Source organism: Pan troglodytes, chromosome 8 (genome assembly GCF_028858775.2).
Source record: "Pan troglodytes isolate AG18354 chromosome 8, NHGRI_mPanTro3-v2.0_pri, whole genome shotgun sequence".
Classification (NCBI taxonomy): Eukaryota; Metazoa; Chordata; class Mammalia; order Primates; family Hominidae; genus Pan; species Pan troglodytes.
Window position 1 is genome coordinate 58,351,782 of NC_072406.2, and position 20,272 is coordinate 58,372,053.

A 20,272-nucleotide genomic window follows, 5' to 3' on the forward strand; every position below is an offset into this window, starting at 1 on the left:
TAAAAGGAAAAGGTGACTTAGGATGTTAATTGGAGGTGACAAATTTCATGAAATCCCTTGGTAACAGAGGCTCAACAAATGATATCCATTAACATTGTACTATCAATACAAAATAAGTATTGGGTGAAGACTTTGCCATTGTAATTGCTTAAATATCCCAATATGCTTCTTCTATTAACTCCTTAAGGGGATCAAATCCAGCTGCCCACTTTGAAGAGAGGCAAGCCACCACAGACCTAGCAGCCTCATAAACATCTCATCCAACCTACCTGCTTCCTTCTTTGAAAATGGAGCCTGGTTTTTAAAGTCAATATGCTTCCAATACACACTGAGACACTTTGTAATAAAATCTAGATGGAATCCTAGGAGGCATGATTAAAGGTTTATTTTTTACCTCTTTTCAACCTCTAAATTTACGCCAGCAAGAGGTGAACTGCAGAAGCATAAAGCAGACTGCAGTGACTGGCTCATGTGCTGACCCCAGCTGGGGTCTAAAAGTCAGCAGAAAAAGTCTCCTGACAGAGACAACGGGGATTTCAGGTAGCATACAGTATGTCCACATTGTGGCCTCCTTTAATCTCAAGAGTATGTCTGCTATACTGAAGATGCGATTTTACATGTCACGGCCTAAAACTGGCTTCAAACAGCAGGTTCATTTAATAAATACTCCAATAAAAAAACTGTCTTCTCAAAAACAGTTATCTTCCACAGGGGGCCTGCCCTCCCTTCTTTGGTCCCACTGAACTGGTTCATGTCTAACCATCTTATACAGCATGCTAACTATCTTCGTTACAAAAGGGTACACTTTGCAACAGAATTTCACGTTGACAGGTTAACCAGGAAGTTCTGTGAGTAATCAAATGTTCTAAAGGCTCACTCCACTCAGATACTCTCCAATGACCATAGTAAGCATCCCGGAACTCACTGGACACACTAAGTGTCCAGTCGCAAACAGCACACAGTAAAAATGTATTCAAGAAGGGGCCGGGCACGGTGGCTCACGCCTGTAATCCTAGCACTTTGGGAGGCCAAGGTGGGTAGATCAGGAGGTCAGGAGTTTGAGGCCAGCCTGATCAACATAGTGAAACCCTGTCTCTACTAAAAATACAAAATTTAGCTGGGCGTGGTGGCACGCACCTGTAATCCCAGCTACTCAGGAGGCTGAGGCAGGAGAATTGCTTAAATCCAGGAGGCGGAGGTCGCAGTGAGCCAAGATTGCACCACGACACTCCAGCCTGGGCTACGGAGCGAGACTCTGTCTAAAAAAAAATGTATGCAAGAAGGAAAAAATAATGTATGGTTCTCCATTGTTCAGCAATAAATAATAAAGCTACCATTAAATGAACTGTCCTGGCCCAATCAACCTAAGGTCACCAGGATTCAACGAACTTTGACAAGAGTCAGGTTTGTTGGCTCAGTGTAATGGGTGAGCTGCCCCATGGTTCCATGCAAATGTTAATCCCAAGACTCGGAACAACCCTGAAGGTTGTATTATTACCCTACTTTTTTTTTTTTTTTTTTTTGAGACGGAGTTTTGCTCTTGTTGCCTAAGCTGGAGTGCAATGGTGTGATCTTAGCTCACTGCAACCTCCGCCTCCCAGGTTCAAGCGATTCTCCTGCCTCAGCCTCCCAAGCAGCTGGGGCTGCAGGTGTGCACCACCACGCCTGGCTATTTTTTTGGATTTTTAGTAGCAATGGGGTTTCATCATGTTGGCCAGGCTGGTCTCAAACTCCTGACCTCAGGTGATCCGCCCGTCTCGGCCTCCCAAATTGCTGCGATTACAGGTGTGAGCCACCACGCCTGGCTTACCCTACTTTTACTGATAACTAAATTAAAGCTCAGAGAGATGTCCTTTTTCGAAATCACATGGCTAGTAAACCATCATCCATGTTAATTCCAAAACCCTTACAAAGCTCAAAATACCCACAACCCAAGCCAGGACAATAGCCTTTCCTCTAGACTTTTTAAGATGGTGGTTTGCAAACAGTTTTTTTTAACTATAGGAAGAAGTTTCCTTTAAATAAAATGTGACTGAAATCCATGAATGAACAGGTACATATTTAAAGCACAGGATGTCCTCCTTCAGAACTGCCCTTGGCTACTAGGGCAAGGCGACATACATGTGCTACTGAGCGTTTTTTAACACATTTAATTCAACTTAAGCAAACAGGCCATCTGCAGCTGCACCTTCTCACTTTTCTCCGTGCTTAGACACTGATTAGCTCCTTTAAAAGGTGCAAAAATGGGCAGCAATGGTTTACCACTGCATAGTTCTAGCACTGCAGCATTCCTGGCCGAAGGGACAGCAAAAGAAAAGAAATGGAGGTTGGATGGGAAAAAATATTTTGTGAAAGGCATTCCTATTTTTAACGCAAAATTAAGCGGAAGAATAATATAATTAGATTACAAATATGCCTAAGAACAGAAGAATGTCTTAAGAAGGTTTGCCAGAGTTTACTTTTAGTCTTAAAAAAATAAGGTGACCTGAATAAAAACATATGTGTAGTCAGCACATTAAAATGGCATATAATGTAACTGTTCATTTCAGAGTATCTAGGAGGCCTGAGACAGCAGATAGATTTTGTCACTTGTTCAAATCCTCCCAGCTCAATCTGTGTTGTGTTTGGCCATATGCCAAAAACATGGGGAAAAGGTCCACCCTTACAAATAACTTTCATGGCCTTAACTGTATGGCGAAGGGGTTGGCCAGAGTCAATGTCTGGGCTGAGAGAGGAGCACTGCCTGGAAGCAAGCTCACTGCATCAGATACACTCTGCTGGTTCCCAGGCCATACCCTAGCAGCCAGTGTGCTCCTGGTGCGCTAAAAAGACCACACCACAGGTGAGGAGATGCTGTTGGATGGCTGATTCACTTCCCAAGCCCTCCTTTCCCTAGCTGCCTTCCAGCTAGAGGTGGCCGGTGATCCAGTTCTGGCCAGGGAGATGTAAGCAGATTTCAGGCGGCCAGGTGGGACTTGTGGGACAACTTTTGCCTTCCTGCTGAAAATGGTGACTCTCAGCTAACAGACCTGTTAATCCTTGATCATTCCTCTAATTCCTGCCAAGGCCACAACCACAATGCCTGAAGGTCCAGCTCTCATCGTGAGACCATGTGTCAAGTAGGAGATAGCACAGAGAGGAAAGAGCCTGGGTCCCTGGCAACATCTGTTGCAGGGAGCCGAAGACCCATGGGACGTGACCAACTCAGCATTACCCTGGAGACTATATGATCAAACAGCAAACCGTTTATCATGAATGCAGGATATGAGCAAACTCACGACTGCTCCGGCCGACTGCTCCTGCCAACAGAAGGTTTGCTGGAGGCAATCACTCCCTGGCGCCGAGGTTCTCTACTGCAACATCTAGAATCTTTTGTTCGAGGAATGCAGTCTTGCAAGCCTACTCTAGACTGAGCAGCTGACCCCTTCTTCCACCCGCCTTCTCACTATCTCTTTTGCCTAATAAATATGGAGGGTTGTGTAAAGCTCAGAGCCCTTGTCCACTAGAGCCAAGATGCCTCCTTCTTCCAAATATACTCTTTTGTCTCTTGTCTTTTATTCCCGCCTTCACCCCTTGTTCAGTTCCCCTAGGTCCGTGCGGGTTACACAGTGGCACCCCGAACAGCCATAGAATCGGGTGCACTACAATCTGTTGAGCAACTCTGCCCTGGATCACCTGCTTCCAGACACCTTGTCAAATGAACCATATAAATCCATAATTATGTAAGTCATCATAGTTAGCTTTCTGTTACTTTCAGTCAAATATATTCCTAATTGTGGCAACAGACTCTCCTGTGCCTGAGATTTCTTCTGCCTTAAAGTATACGGTTTTCTGGGAAAAAATGGAATTTTCTCCCAGAAGTCACTTCCCCCAACACACACTCAAAATTGCCTTACCAGAAAAACGTTAACTGCCACATACCTCTTATGGTCCCAGAACAGATTACAGAAATGTATCAAGAACTCTAATGTCTTTTCAAAAAAAAAAAAAGAGTATAAATACATGTAAGGCATAAGAACAGAAAAGACCCAAGGTAATAAATAACATTTTTCAGTGGCACTCTACCTTAGAAATGTTGCTTGAATGACTCATGGAATGTCCCAAAGTCTTCTCATTCTGCAAGAAAATCAAACAGGTTTTAATTATCAATCTTTGATTAAAATATGCAAAGAACAAGTAATTGATCATAACAACCCTACTGACAAATCATTCCCTGAACTAGAATTTGCAAAGCACAACCTACTATATACTAGATGTATGTAGCCAGGCAGTAAATATTGCACATTTGGGCAAAATGAATAAACAATAGTCCCTGTCCTAAAGGATTTAACATTTTATTTAAAATATTTAATTTTTTATTATCAGGAAAAAATAAGAGTTTAGAATTCACTGTCAAAATAAGATGGTAATAAGTGTCTTAAGTCACATTTCACGTGAAAGTTCAGATTGTGATAAGTGTCTTAAGACACATTTCAAGTGGAGAGGCTGCATGCTCAGTTGTATGTGACACAGTTCACATTATGAGGAGTCACTGTGAAAGAGTGAAGAAAGTAGGACAGCTGACCAGCCCTGGGGTGTCTGGCTAACAAAGTGCTGAATACTCAATAGGGATATCACACAGCTCACATCTCCTTCAACTCAGTTTCTCCTCCTGGAGCAGGGAAATCTGGGAGCCATGCTAGCCTCCTTCCTCTCATGCCCCTCCACATTCAGTCACATAGTCTTGTATCAAATTCTTCCTCCTCTCAATCACAACTCATTTTCATTTTTATTGACAATGCTTTAGTTTAGATTCTCTTCATTTCTCAGCTAGAATTCTTGAAGAATAACGTCCCACCTGGCCTTTTTGCCTTTAGGTTGACCTCCCTGATACATAACTATCATGGGCTAAACTGTGTATTCCCCTCCCTTCTGTGAAAATTTAGATGCTGATGTCCTAAACTCCTTCTTCCTCAGAATATAACTATTTGGAATAGGGACTTTAAAGATGTAATTAAGTTTACATGAGGTCAATAGTAGTCCCGGCTACTCAGGAGGTGACTCTAATCCTAGTGGACTCTAATCCAATAGGATTGGTGTCCTTGTAATAAGAGGAGTTTGTGACACAGACACACACAGGTAAAAGACAATGTGAACACAAAGGGAGAAGATGGCCATCTACAAGCCAAGGAGAAACCAGCCCTGCTGCCACCTTGATCTTGGACTTCCAGCCTCCAGACTATGAGAAAATAAATTTCTGTTGTTTAAGCCACCTTCCGTATGGCAATTTGTTATGGCAACCCTCAAACAACTACGATCATCTTCCATCCTATGACTTTCTTTAAAAAAAAAAAGTGAACATTCTAAACATAAATCTGATTTTTAAAAATAAAGTCATTTTCCTGAATCTACTCATTCTTGCTCTAAACCCAAATGAGTAACAAAAACTATTGCCTAAGGAAGAGAAGATCTTAGTTGTATTTCCTTGCTCTGTCACCTAGGCTGGGAGTGCAGTGGCATGATCATGGTTCATGGCAGCCTTGAACTCTTGGGCTCAAGTGATCCTCCTGCCTCAGCCTTCTGAGGAATTGGGACTACAGGGATGTGCCAACATGTCTGACTAAATACTTTTTGTGGAGACAGGGATCACTCTGTCACCCAGGCTAGAGTGCAGTGGCACAATCACAATCATGGTTCACTGAAGCCTCAACCTCCTGGGCTCAAGTGATCCTCCCGCCTCAGCCTCCCGAGCAGCTAGGATTACAGGCATGTGCCACCATGTCTAAGTATTTTTTATAGAGACAGGGTCTTGCTATGCTGCCCAGGCTCAACTCCTGGCCTCAAGTAATTCTCCCATCTGAGCTTCTCAAAGGACTGGAATTACAGGCATGAGTCACCATACCTGACCTGTTTCTTCATCTTAAGGCAGTCAATTAGTAAATTATAAAGTATGCTCAAAGTGTTGGGAGAATGTTACCAAAGAATGTTTCTAAAAGATCAAGTTTCACTTTGGGAGGCTGAGGAGGGCAGATTGCCTGAGGTCAGTAGTTTGAGACCCGCCTGACCAACATGGTGAAACCCCGTCTCTACTAAAAATACAAAAATTAGCTGGGCATGGTGGCACGTGCCTATAATCCCAACTACTCCGGAGGCTGAGGGAAGGAGAATCGCTTGAAACTGGGAGGCAGAGGTTGCAGTGAGCTGAGATCACGCCACTGCACTGCATTCCAGCCTGGGCAACAGAGCAAGACTCCGTATCAACAACAACAAAAAAAGACCAAGTTTAACTAGCAATTTAATTCAATCATATTATTCACACATTCATTCACTGGAATGAAAGCCCTCTGTCCAGAGAACAAGTAATCTGAGTTTCATTCATTAGTCAAGAATGTACTTATAGATAAACACAGGGCACTGCTGTGAGTCCCAATTTTAAGGCCAAGCTACTGGTGACTTACTATTAAATTTTAGTGTAGTCTACTAAGTTCAAACAAAGACACCATAGGCCTTGGATTATCTGTACAGAAAGCCAATTATAACCACTGCTACATTACTTACTACCTCACAAGGAATGGCTGGTTTGATACCATCTGGAAATCTACAGAGAAGTTCACAAGTACTAAGAGAAGCCAATAAATCATATCCTCAGACCTTTTTGACATTAATTATTCAACAGAGAATGGATATTGGGGTGAGGGAGAACTACCTGCTAAGTTAACATTATAAACCCAGATTGAGAGCTAAAGCTGTTCCTTACCCTTTAAGAAATAAATTTGATAATGCAAGCTTTTATTTTGTTTTCTTGTTAGAACAATTCATATTTTACATTGGTAAAACCAAACAAATAACAAGCCCTAGAAAACACAGGGGTTTTAAAGCCTGAAACCTGTCAATATTTAGGGTTGCTTCTCCACTACTTGGTAGGATCTTAACAGTTCAGTTCCAGCAGACCAGATCATCTTTTATTTTCCCCCAATAAACACTGCTCTTTTTCTTCTTCTTTTTTTTTTTTGATACGTAGTCTTGCTCTGTCGCCCAGGCTGGAGTGCAGTGGTGCAATCTCGGCTCACTGCACGCTCCGCCTCCCAGGTTCACGCCACTCTCCTGCCTCAGCCTCCCAAGTAGCTGGGACTACAGGCGCCCACCACCATGCCCGGCTCAGTTTTTATATTTTTAGTAGAGACGGGGTTTCACTGTGTTAGCCAGGATGGTCTCGATCTCCTGACCTCGTGATCCGCCCGCCTCGGCCTCCCAAAGTGCTGGGATTACAGGCGTGAGCCACTGTGCCCAGCCTAAACACTGCTCTTTAGATGTCCATTTATTTGGACTTAAAATATATAGTGCAGGACAACATCAGAGATATTTTCCAGAAAGCAAATCCCAAAATTCATTCAAATCAGTCATTCTTTCCACACTTATTTACTATGCAACTACTATGTGCGAACAACTGTGTCAGGCATAGAATATGGACCAAAATCTCACTCCTAACCATGTGCCAATGATAATATTGAGAATCCCTTATTTGAAATGCTTGGGACCAGAACTGTTTCATATTTCTGAGTTTTTTGGACTTTGGAATATTTGCATTATACTTACTGGTGGAGCATCCCAAATCTGAGAATTCAAAATCTGAAAGGTGACAATGAGCACTTACTTTGAGTGTCATGCTGACATTCCAAAGTTTCAGATTTTGAAGCATGCTGGATTTCGAGTTTTTGGATTAGAGACGCTCAATGTGTATTACCACTGAACTCCTCTGAAAAAGTGTTTTGGTGAGAAATGTCCAAACTAGGGAAGAGCTTAAGAATGACATAAAAGAAGCACATACATAAAGTATATCAAGGTGGAAGTGTGACACCACTCTGCCCTGTAGTCAGAATGGTATCTTGGTTCTGAATGAGAAGTAAAGTTTGCCAAGCATCAATGTAAAGAAGTGGAATTAGACATACCAAGGAGAAAAAAGTTCCAGTTCAAGCCCAAACTAAGCTTCAATGCCCAAGTAATAAAAACCCTGGCAAATTATTTACAGCTCTTTAACACATTCAGTCACTGCTTACTGGATACCACCATGTTGTGACCCCAGGAGAGATGGAAGCCTCGCTGCATCTTCCTTCCTTCCTCAGAGAAGGTACTAAAAGATGCCACACACTACCCTGGCTTTCATCTCCACATCTCTCTGGTGGGCTCTTTTCATCTACATTCAACATGAGAGCTCCTCAGAACACAGCCTCATGCCCTCTAGATTTCATTTGTTTTCTCCTTTAGCCAGTGCTTTTCCAACTCTGGACACCTAATCATTTAGGGATCTTGCTAAAATGTAGATTGTGGTTTGTTAGATCTAGGGGGGACTGAGATTTCTGCATTTCCAAAAAGCTCCCAGGTGACTCCCATGCTGCTGTCCCCAGACCACAGTTTGAGGTGCAAGTTTTCATTCCAAATCTTGAACCAGAAAAATCAATAAAGTCTATGAGTTTTGTTTGTTTGTTTTTAAGACAGGGTTTTGCCATGTTGTCCAGGCTGGCGGACAGTAGCTATTCACGAGTACCATCATGTCATACTACAGTCTCTAATTCCTGGGCTCAAGTGATCCTCCCACCTCAACCTCCCAAGTAGCTGAGATTACAGGCATACTACTGCACCCAATTTATGACTCATGTTTTAAAAAGCAAATCATGACCATTTTAAAAGTAAATTCCTATGTAAAAGATGGCTGTGAGCCCACAATTGAGTTAATACAAATAAATCAATCAGGAAACACAATGGTACAGATTGGGAAAGACTGAGTCTGAGGGTGTGAGAAAACAAAGTTTTCTTAATGTGAGAAGCTACCAGATCACAAAGATAAAGAGAAGCTCTGCTGAAGAATAAGGCACATTTTACAATCTAATCAGTGCTGTCGATGATGTTTTTCACAAGTCCACATGTGGCTCCCAACAGAATGTACTTGTGGGTAGAGCCAAGGCATAAAACTCACATAGACCAAATACACCCTGGAAAGTAGAAACCAATAATTATCAAGAAGACAACGAGGTGAGATGCCTAAGCGAGTTTTTGGGATTCTGTATGAAAGAGTCAAACAATAGGACTTCATCATGTGGGGTTTTCCTGAAACTCTGACCAGGACTGGTCCTTAAAAAAACAGACAAAATATGTGGGCAATGAACACCGCTAACTACATACTCAATACCTATCTCCCTTTGTCCCCACCAAAAGAACCCTGACTTTGTCCTGAGCAGCAACAAACCCAGCTAAAAGTTCTCACTTTTCCACACTACTTTGCAGTTAAGGAAAAATATTAAATATATAAAAAGTTCTTTTGAAAGAAATTAACTAAAGATTTCCTGGGAAAACATTTTGCTTTCCTGATATTGCCATTGCCCATTTCTCTGGAATTCCTCCTCCCTCGTCCAGCCTGGAATATAGACGTAATACCACGAAGTAAAGCAGTTCACTTTGGGACTATGAAGAAGATAGTTACTAGAAGTCTGAAACTTTTTGGTCTCAGGACCCCTTTATCCTGTAAAAAATGATTAAGGGCCAAGCGTGGTGACTCACACCTGTAATCCCAGCACTTGGGAGGCCGAGGTGGGAGGATCACCTGAGGTCAGGAGTTCGAGACCAGCCTGGCCAACATGGTGAAACCCCATCTCTACTAGAAATACAAAAATTAGCTGGGCGTGGTGGCGCATGCCTGTAATGCCAGCTACTTGGGAGGCTGAGGCAGGAGAATTGCTTGAACCTGAAAGGCAGAGGTTGCAGTGAGCCGAGATCGCGCGATTGAACTCCAGCCTGGGCAACAAAAGCAAAACTCCATCTCAAAAAAAAAAAAAAAAAAGAAAAGAAAAAGATTAAGGACTCCCAAAACCTTTGGATTATGTAGGGTTTTATCTATGGATATTTGCAATATTAGACATTAAAACTGACAGCGTAAAAACTATATCTCTTAATTCATTTAGCATTAGTAATAAACCCAGTTAACATAAATAACATTTCAATGAAGTTTAACTATTTTCTCAAAAAAAAAAAAAAATTAGTGAGCAGAGTGGCACTCCTGTACATTTTTATAAATCTCATTGTTTAATAGAAGACAGCTAGATTCCTGCATCTGTTTATGTATTAAATCTCTTCTGATCTGATGCTTTTGTGAGGACCCATTCAAAACTCAGAGTTGACATAATCATGATTTTAAGCTGAAGACATCTGATATTCAATGAATGCAGGAAGAAGCCCTCTCCATACTTCCCTTATATGATTAAAAGCAGAAACTGTGACAAATGAGGCTGCCATAAATTCCCTCTTCAACGGTTTACTCCCAGGAAGGAGATCAAGAGTAAACGTACCATAATTCCCCTGTCTAGGAGGAGTTTTATGGCCATGAAGAAGAGGAAAAGACACTCCCATCTACACAAACATTATCACAAGCTTTCTTATCTCTTAATTTGTTAGGAGGGGAGGGGAGGGGACAGGAGGGGAGGGGAGGGAGGCAGGCAGGAAGGTGGGGAGGGGAGAAAGGAAAGGAAGAAAAGAGAAAAGAGAAAAAAGAAAAGAGAAGAAGAGAAGAGAGAAAAGAAAAGAAAAGAAAGGAGAAAGGAAAAGAAAAACTAAAAGCAGCAGGAAATAAATGACTCATCATATTCTCCATGGTACATGGGAACCACAAAAAGATTAACAGCTGACTTATCATCAGAAACCAGGGAGGCCAGAGACAGTGGAAAGACATAAAGAACTCAAAGAAAAAAAAATGTGAACCAAGATAATTATATTCAGCAACACTATCTTCAAAAATGAAGATGAAAAATACATTCATAGACAAACAGAAACTCAGAGAATTCATTGCAAGTGGATGCACCTGAAAAGGAATACTAAAGGAAGTTCTTTGAGTTGAAAGCATGTACTGCCAAACAGTAGTCAAAAGTAACTGTGTAACTACAAGACAATATAAATGCATATATATTTTGCATATATATTTTCCTTTCTTAAATAATTTAAAAAGGAATTATATAAAAACTATGTTTATAATTGTATTGTTAAACCTATAACATAAAGAAATGTAATGTATTTAATAGTAATACGAGATAAGTGGGTACAAAGTTGTCATCATTATACTAATATCAGACAAAACAGAATTCAGAAAATTTTACCAGAGATAAAGAGGGACTTCTACTATGAAAGGTTGGCATAAGGAAATGATATCACATGGAAACTCTACGCTAAAACAAATGAAGATAATAAGGAGTGCTAACTTTAAAATAACAAACTGTATAAACATATAATGCTCTCCTTTCCTTTATGTCTTTAAAAGACAGTTAAATAAACTAATAACTGCTACAATGTATTGTTGGGTTTGTAACATAAATAGATATGTATAAACAATAATTAGTAAAGAAATAGAGGTACATAGGAGGAATCATTCTGTCTTACAGGAATTAAATCAATATGAATCTGAAGAAGATGCTGTTAGAAAAAAATATATAGATATAGTAAACCCTCAACCATTAAGAAAATAATTTTTTAAATAGCATTAGAAATCATTTTTTAAAAATCATTTAAGGAATTAAAATATTACAATACAAAATAATGCAAAAGAAAGCAATAAAGGAAGAACACAGGAACAAAAATGGCAAGACACACAGAAAACAAACAGTAAAATGGCAAACAAAGCAAACCATATCATTAATAGCATGAACTGCAAATGGATTAACAAATCAACAGGAAGGGTTGTCAGGATGTACAAAAACACAAAATCCAGTTGTATTCTAAGTTCAGGAGATACAATTAGACTCAAAATTATAAACAGGATTACAGTAAAAGAAGCAAAAAGGTACATAGCACAAAAACAACCACCATAAAAAGGGGTAGTCATTATATTAATATCAGATAAAAAAGACTTAGGAAAATTTTACTAGAGCTAAAGAGGGACTTTTACTATGATAAGGTCAACCATCATGAAGGTATAATAATTATAAATATATAAGCACCTAATATGAAAACCACAAAATACATAAAGCAAGAACTGACAGAGCTGAGTGAAAAACAGATAATACTTGCAGACTTCAAAATCCTGCTTTCAACAATGAACAGCCGAGCTATGTAAAAGACTTGAACAGCGCTAAACCAACTTGACCTAACAGACATCCACAGAATACAAAACCCAACAACAACAACAGAATATACATTCTTCTCAAGTGCACAACAGACTATAGAGTAGTCCACAAAACAAACATCAGTAAATGTAAAAGGACTCAAATCATATACAGTATGATTCTGGCTACAACAGAGTTAAACTTTAGAGTTAAATGTTATTGTTTATCAACAGCAGAGAGAAACTACCAAATTCACAAATGCGGAAATTAAACAACAAAATCTGAAATAACCAGTAAATCAAAAAAGAACTCACCAAAAAAAAACTAGAAAATTTATTTGAGATTCATAAAAATGAAGTCACAAAATACCACACTTACACAACGCAACTAAAATAGTGCTTAGGGGGATATTTATAGCTGTAAATGACAAGATTAAAGAAATGTACAGAGAAAACGCAGTCATATGTAAATCAGAAAGAAAGGCCTACCAGAAACCAAATTTTCTGGCAACGTGATTTTGGACTTCTTGTCTCCAAAAATGTGAGAAATTAAATTTCTGTTACTTAAGCCACTCAGTCTGTGGTATTTTGTTATGGCAGCCTGAACAGACTAATACAAACATCTACTAAAAAACTACAGGTAACATTATACTTAATGGTGAAAGATTGAATGCTTACTCCCTAAATTTTAACAGCAATTCTATCTGCTTTCACCATTTCTTTTTAACATTTTAATTGTGGCAAAATACACATAATGTAAACACACCATCATATAAAGTATGCATAATATAAAATTCACCATCTTAACCATTTTAAGTGTACAGTTCAGTATTAAGTATATTCACATTGTTGCACAATCTACAGAACTTTTTCATCTTGCAAAAACTGAAACTCTATACTCATTAAACAATTCCCTGTATCTTCCTACCCCCGAAATATTTTTTAAAATTTTTATTTTCTGTTTCTATGATTCTGACTACTCTAGATACTTTATACAAGTGGAATCATAACAGTATTTTTCTTTTTGCGATTAGCTCACTTCACTTGGCATAATGTCCTCAAGATTCCTCCGTGTTGTAGCATGTGTCAGAAGCCTTTTTTTTTTTTTTTTTTTTTTTGAGAAGTCTCGCTCTGTCACCCAGGCTGGAGTGCAGTGGCATGATCTCGGCTCACTGCAACCTCTACCTCCCGGGTTCCAGCAATTCTCCTGACTCAGCCTCCCAAGTAGCTGGGATTACAGGTATGCACCACTACATCCAGCTTTTTTGTATTTTTAGTAGAGATGGCATTTCACCATGTTGGCCAGGCTGGTCTCAAACTCCTGACCTCAGGTGATCCTCCCTCCTCGGCCTCCCAAAGTGCTAGAATAACAGGCGTGAGCCACTGTGCCCAGCCAGAATCCTTTTCTTTTTAAAACAAATGTGAAACTATATGCAATAAATGTACCATATTTTATTTATTCCTTCACCCTTTGATGGACACTTGTATTGCTTCCACCCTTTGGCACTGTAAATAATGTTGCTATGAACACAGGTATACAAATATCTCTTTGAGACCTGGCTTTTAATTCTTTGGGGTATATACCCAGAAGTGGATTTGCTGGGTCATACAGTAATAATTATCTTTTACTTTTTAAGGAACTCCTATACTGTTTTCCATTGTGGTTGCACTATTTTACATTCCTATTAGCAGTGCACAATCAGGGTTCCACTTTGTTCAGATCCTCATCAACACGTTTTTAAAATATATATAACAGCCATCCTTGATGGTTGTAAAGTGATATCTCACTGTGGTTTTGATTTGCATTTCCCTAATTATCAATGATGTTGACCATCTTTTCATATGCCTACCAGCCATTTGTATATCCTCTTTGGAAAAGTGTCTATTCAAGCATTTTAGAATCAGATTATTTGTTGCTGTTGAGATGTAGGAGTTCTTTATATATTCTAGATATTATCCCTTTATCAGATATATGATTTGTAAATATCTCCCATTCCCTAAGTGGCCTTTCCACCCTGTCCACTGTTTCCTTTGATGCCCAGAAGTTTTAAATCTTGATGTAATCTAATTTCTGTATTTTTACTTCTGTTGCCTTTGCTTTTGGTGTCATATCCAAGAAATTTTTGCCAAATCCAAAGTCAAGAAGCTTCTTTCCCTAGGTTTTCTTTTAAGAATTTTATAGTTTTAAGTCTTAGATCCATTTTGAGCTAATCTTTCTACATGGTGTAAAGTAAGGGTCCAATTGTATTCTTTTGCATCTTAATATCCAGACCCCTGCCACCCCCACCAATATCATTTGTTGAAAAGACTGTCCTTTCCTCACTGACTAGTCTCGGCGCCATTGTGGGAAATCATTTGGCCAAATATGTGAGGCTTTATTTCTGGGACTCTCTATTCTATTTCATTGGTTTCTATGTCTATCTTATGCCAGTACCACACTAACTTGTTTACTGTAGCTTTGTAATAAGTTTTGAAGTCAGGAAGCATCAAACCATCACTTTGTTCTTTTTGTTCAAATTGTTCTGGCTATTCAGGATCCCTTGTGATTCCATATAAATTACAGGACAGATTTATCTATTTCTGTAAAACAAAAGTCACTGAGATTTTGAGAAGGATTATACCGAATATACAGATTGATTTGGGCAGTACTGTCATCTTAACAATATTAAGTTTTCCAATAAACACAGGATGTCTTCCCATTTATTTTATGTCTTCTTTAATTTCTTTCATCAATATATTGTAGTTTTCTGTGTATAAGTCTTTACCACTTTGGTTAAGTTTATTCCTATTTTATGCATTTTTGATGCCATTGTAAATAGGACTGTTTTCTCAATATCCTTTTTAGATTGTTCATTATTAGTATATAGAAACACAGCTGATTTGTGTGTGTGTGTTGATTTTATAACTTGAAACTTTGCTGAATTCATTTAGTCTGGTTTTTTGTTTGTTTTGCATGGAAACTTTAGGGTTTTCTATATAAAAAATTGTGTCATATGTAAAGAGAGATAATTTTACTCCTTTCCAATTTTGATGCTTTTTACCTCTTTTTCTTGCCTAATTGCTCAGCTAGGATTTCCAGTAATGTGTTGTACAGCAGTGGCAAAACCAGGCAACCTTATCTTGCTCCTGATCTTAGAGGAAAAATTTTCAGACTTTCGCCAATGACTATAATGTCAGCTGCAGACTTTTCATATATGGCCTTTATTATGTTGAGGTAGTTTCCCTCTATTCCCAGTTTCTTGAATGTTTTCTACTATTCTGATGCATCATAGTGCCAAAAGTTCTAGCCACCACAATTAGGAAAATAAACAAAATAAAAGGCATATATATCAGAATGAAAGACATAAAAATCTCTATCTGCACATGACATGAATGCTTATGTAGAAAATCCTAAGGTATTAACAATAGCAACAACAAAGTCCTCGAACGAGTCCAGCAAAGTCAGAGAATACAAAATAGACATACAAAAATTAACTGCATTGCTATATATATATATATATATATACATATATATAACACACACATATAGCAATGAATAAAAGAACTCACAATTACTATTATAGAGCCACTCTAAAAAAACTGAAGTATTTAGGTGCACATCAAGTAAAACATGAATCTGATTGCTGATGCTGCAAAAAAAATTGATCAAAAATGATCTCAACATATAAAAAGACATACTGTTCCTGGAATGAAAAATTCAATATAATGTAAGCTGACAACTCTTCCCCAAATTGATAAACAGCTTAAACATAATTCCTATCAAAATTCTAGCAAGTTTTTTTTTTAGATATAGACAGGTTATTCTAAGATTTATATGGATAGGCAAAGGAACTAGAATACTTAAAACAATCCTAAAGAATCCTAAAAGAATAAAAAAAACTGGGAGAAATCCATCCATCCAATTTCAAGAACTAATATATAGCCAGAGTAATCACTACTGTGTGGTACTAGTGAAGAACCAGACATAACCATCAATGGAACAAGACAGAGAATCCAGAAGTCAACCCATACAATACGCCCAACTGATTTTTAAGAAAGCAACTTAATAGAGGAAACAGAATTTTCAACAAATGATGCTGGAACAAAGCAATGAACTTTGACTTGAGTCTCAAACTTATACAAAAATTAACTCAAAATAGTTCATGGACTTCATGTATAATCTAAAACCATAAAACATTTTAAAAAATAGGAGAAAATCTTCAGGATTTAAGGTTGGGCAAAGAGTTCTTATACTACACACCCAAAGCAGGATCCATTTAAGAAACTGATCAATTAAACTTCATCAAAATCAGAAACGTTTGCTCCATGAAAGACCCTGCTAAAAGGCTGAAGATAAAAGCTATAGCCTGGGGGAAAATATTTGCAAATGAATATCCAATTAAGGACTAGTATTTAGAATACAGAAAGAATTCTTAGACCTGAACATTTTTAAAAATCCAATTAGAAAATAGGCAAAACATGTGAAGGGACATCTTAATGAATAGGATACTCAGATGGCAAATAAGCACATGAGAAGATGTTCAACATCACTGGCCATTAGATAAATGAAATTAAAATCACAATGAGATATTACTACACACCTATCAGAATGGCTAAAAATTTTTTTTTAAATAATGACATCACCAAATGTTGAGGATATAAAGAAACTAGATCACTTATATATTGCTTGCAGGAAAATAAAATGACAGTTATCCTGGAAAAAACTTTGGAAGTTTCTTTAAAAATTAAACATGAAATAGCTATTGCTCTCCTGAAGATTTACCTTGGAGAAATGAAAACACATGTTCACATAAAAACTTATAGGTGTCTATAGCAGCTTTGTTCAAACAAATGTCCTTCAACAGGTAAACGGTTAGAAAACTGTGGTCCATGCATACCATGGAAAACTACTCCACTAGTAAAAAGGAACAAACTATTGATAAACACAAACCTGGAAGAAATCTCCGGAGAATTACACTTAATTTAAAAAGCCAATCCCAAATGGCTACAAATTATTCCAAACAGTAAACGAGAAAGTACGGTGCTGGCAAATATTTGAAGAAATTTGTTAAAATTTTCCCAAGTTTGGAGAAGGACATAAACCTATGCATTCAAAAAACTGAATGAACTACAAGAAACCTATGCCCAGGCATACCATAGTCAAATTAATGAAGACAAGAAGAAATCTGGAAAGCAGAGAGAAAAAAAGGATGCATTACTTATAGAGCAACAATGATTCAAATGACTGTGTCTTGCTCATCAGGAAACCCTCAAGGCCAGTAGTCAGAAGTAACATCATTTTTCAAATATTGACAAAAGAGACCTGTTTACCTAAAACTAAGTATGTGGTGAAAATATATTTCAGGAATGAAGGGAAATAAAAACAGTCACAGACAAAGAGTAACAAGATTAGCAACCAACAGAACTGCTTAAAAGAAATTCATCACATGGAAGGAAAATGATACCAGAAAACAATGTGTATATCAGCAATAAAGAAAGAGCAACAGAAAGGCTAAGCATTCAGACAAAAACAATTGACTATTCTTTTTCTCTTGATTCTTTACATTTGACGGCTGAAAGCAAATAATAATAATAATACATTCTATGAGGGGCTCTGAAAGTATGCAATGTAGAATGTAAGATAACTGTAACAGAAAGGGGGAAAGTGAAAGTTGTGATATATTTTCTATATTTTAGCGAAGTTTCTACACTACAATTGAAGTAGCAAAATACTGATTCTAAATAGACTCTGAGAAGTATGTATTTTGTAACTCATTTTTTAAAAAGCAAAGAGATAGTCAAACTCCAAATAGATAAATATAGCAACAATTAAGTGTACATAAACACTGCAATTACAGGACACAAATGTGGAGAACTGACTTTTTAAAAAAACAACCAATTATGGCCGGGCACGGTGGCTCACGCCTGTAATCCCAGCACTTCAGGAGGCTGAGGCGGGCGGATCACGAGGTCAAGGGATCAAGACCATCCTGGCCAACACGGTAAAACCCCGTCTCTACTAAAAATACAAAAATTAGCTAGGCATGGTGACGTATGCCTGTAATCCCAGCTACTCAGGATGCTGAGGCAGGAGAATTGCTTGAGCCCGGGAGGCAGAGGTTGCAGTGAGCCGAGATATCGTGCCACTGCATTCCAGCCTGGCGACAGAACGAGACTCCGTCTCAAATAAATAAATAAATAAATAAATAAAATAAAAACTAAAAATAAATAAAAAACAACCAATTATATGCTATCTATAGGAAACTCGTTTCATTGATACAGGTAGTGTAAAATAAAGGAATGGGAAAATATATACCAAGCAAACACAAATAAAAATTTCCAAAAGGTAGAAACAACTCAAATGTCCATCAACACATAAATGGAGAGACAAAATGTGGTATTATCCATACAATGGAATATTATTCAGTCATTAAAAGGATATAAATACTGATACATACTACACTATGAATGAACCCTGAAAACATTATGCTATGTAAAAGAAGCCAGTAGCAAAAGATCATATATTATATGATTCCATCTATATAAAATGTCAAAAATAGGCAAATCCACAAAGACAAAAAGTAAATTCGCAGTTACCAAGGATTGTGGGGATGGGAGAATGGGGAGTGACTGCTAATGGGTAGAGGGTTTCATTTTCGGGTGATGAAAATGTTCTGGACTGGCACAGTGGTGGCAGCTGTACAACCTTATGAATACACTAAAAATCTACTAATTGGGCACTTTAAAAGGGTGATTTAATGGTATGAAAGCTGTATCTCAACTTTTAAAATATACTAAGGTCTGGCCTGGCACAGTGGCTCACGCCTATAATGCCAGCACTTTGGGAGGCCGAGACGGGCAGATCACCTGAGGCTGGGAGTTCAAGACCAGCCTGACCAACATGTAGAAACCCCGTCTCTACTAAAAATACAAAATTAGTGGGCAAGGTGGCACATGCCTGTAATCCAAGCTACTTGGGAGGCTGAGACAGGAGAATCGCTTGAACCCGGGAGGCGGAGGTTGCGGTGAGCCGAGATCGCGCCATTGCACTCCAGCGTGGGAAACAAGAGCGAAACTCCGTCTCGAAAAAAACTAAGATCCAAAAAATAACCTATGATGTATAAAACACTGTGCTATACACCTTGGTTTTTCTCCAGTGTTTTTTCTGTATAAGCTAATCAATACAGGAAACCAGCTATCTAATTACAAGCCATTAGCACAAAGCTAGCACTGGATATTGGAAATTTAAGTGAATGGACACTCACTCAGAATCTAACAACAAAACACCATACAGTATGAATTTCATTCTTATACTGTAAACATGGTGAATAAATATAGCCAATTTTCTTTCTAGATGGTGTTTCCTAAATTTAAAGAGGATACTAATGACTATAATCATAGCTAAGGATGTCAAGATTCATGTTCGCGTATCTGGCATGTTTAAAAGAAAAATATGCCAATTTGCTGAAAATACTGTCACTTTTAGCACTAGTATTTCCCTTACTGCGTCCCTCTTCCTCTTGAGTAGGGGCTTATACTGAGTGGCCAGAGATCATTAACAATTCCGACATTCTACAAAGGTGGCCCTACATTCTGCATTTCTACTTTTATAAGAGACATAAATTTCATTTTATTGCTCTTCATTTCGAGCTGTTAATTATATATACAATTAAGCACTTATGCCTTCTTGCCTTTAATCAAGATCTCACTGTTCAAAAAACAAGACATATTATTAATCCAGCTACTCCTGAATAAGAAAGAAGGATTGCCTACTTCACAGCCCAGGATCAAGACCCGCCTTGATGGCTCCCTCCATGGCTCAGTTTGTCCCTATCACAAATCAGAGTTTCCAACACTATTCTCTCCTTTACCTTCCCCTGAAGAGCCCTAAACTTCTCAGCATTGACTTTCAGTATGATTGGGTCCCCACTCCCAGTCCTAGGGGTAGACACTATCCTAAAACAATCCCCGTGGCAAGAGACTGCCTGACTTCACTTGTATCTATTAAGCCAATTTCACATATTAGGGTCTGTTACTTGCAACTACCCAGTTGCTATCGCCAAATTCTGTTACAGTTAAGTTGCTATCCATTTGTTTGTTTTTAATCAATACCACAAGCTTGTAATTAATGCCAGATGTGATCTAGTTACTGTTTAAGCCAGAAAACTTCTGTTTCCCAGCAACATTCTACCCCTACTTTTTCCCACAGTGACTGGTTGAAGAACAAGATAA

At 38.4% G+C, this 20,272-nt stretch overlaps 1 protein-coding gene across 10 annotated transcripts in view; it reads right to left on the bottom strand.

Annotated features, from left to right (window-relative positions):
• The window catches only part of MARCHF8 (membrane associated ring-CH-type finger 8), a 138,194-nt gene that overhangs the window by 30,417 nt on the left and 87,505 nt on the right, over positions 1-20,272 (bottom strand). For all 10 annotated transcript variants that reach the window (XM_063780624.1, XM_009458407.4, XM_009458402.5 and 7 more), the window contains one exon: positions 4,066-4,116. In XM_063780624.1, the coding sequence (XP_063636694.1) occupies positions 4,066-4,116 (51 nt within the window). The remainder of the gene's footprint in view (positions 1-4,065; positions 4,117-20,272) is intronic.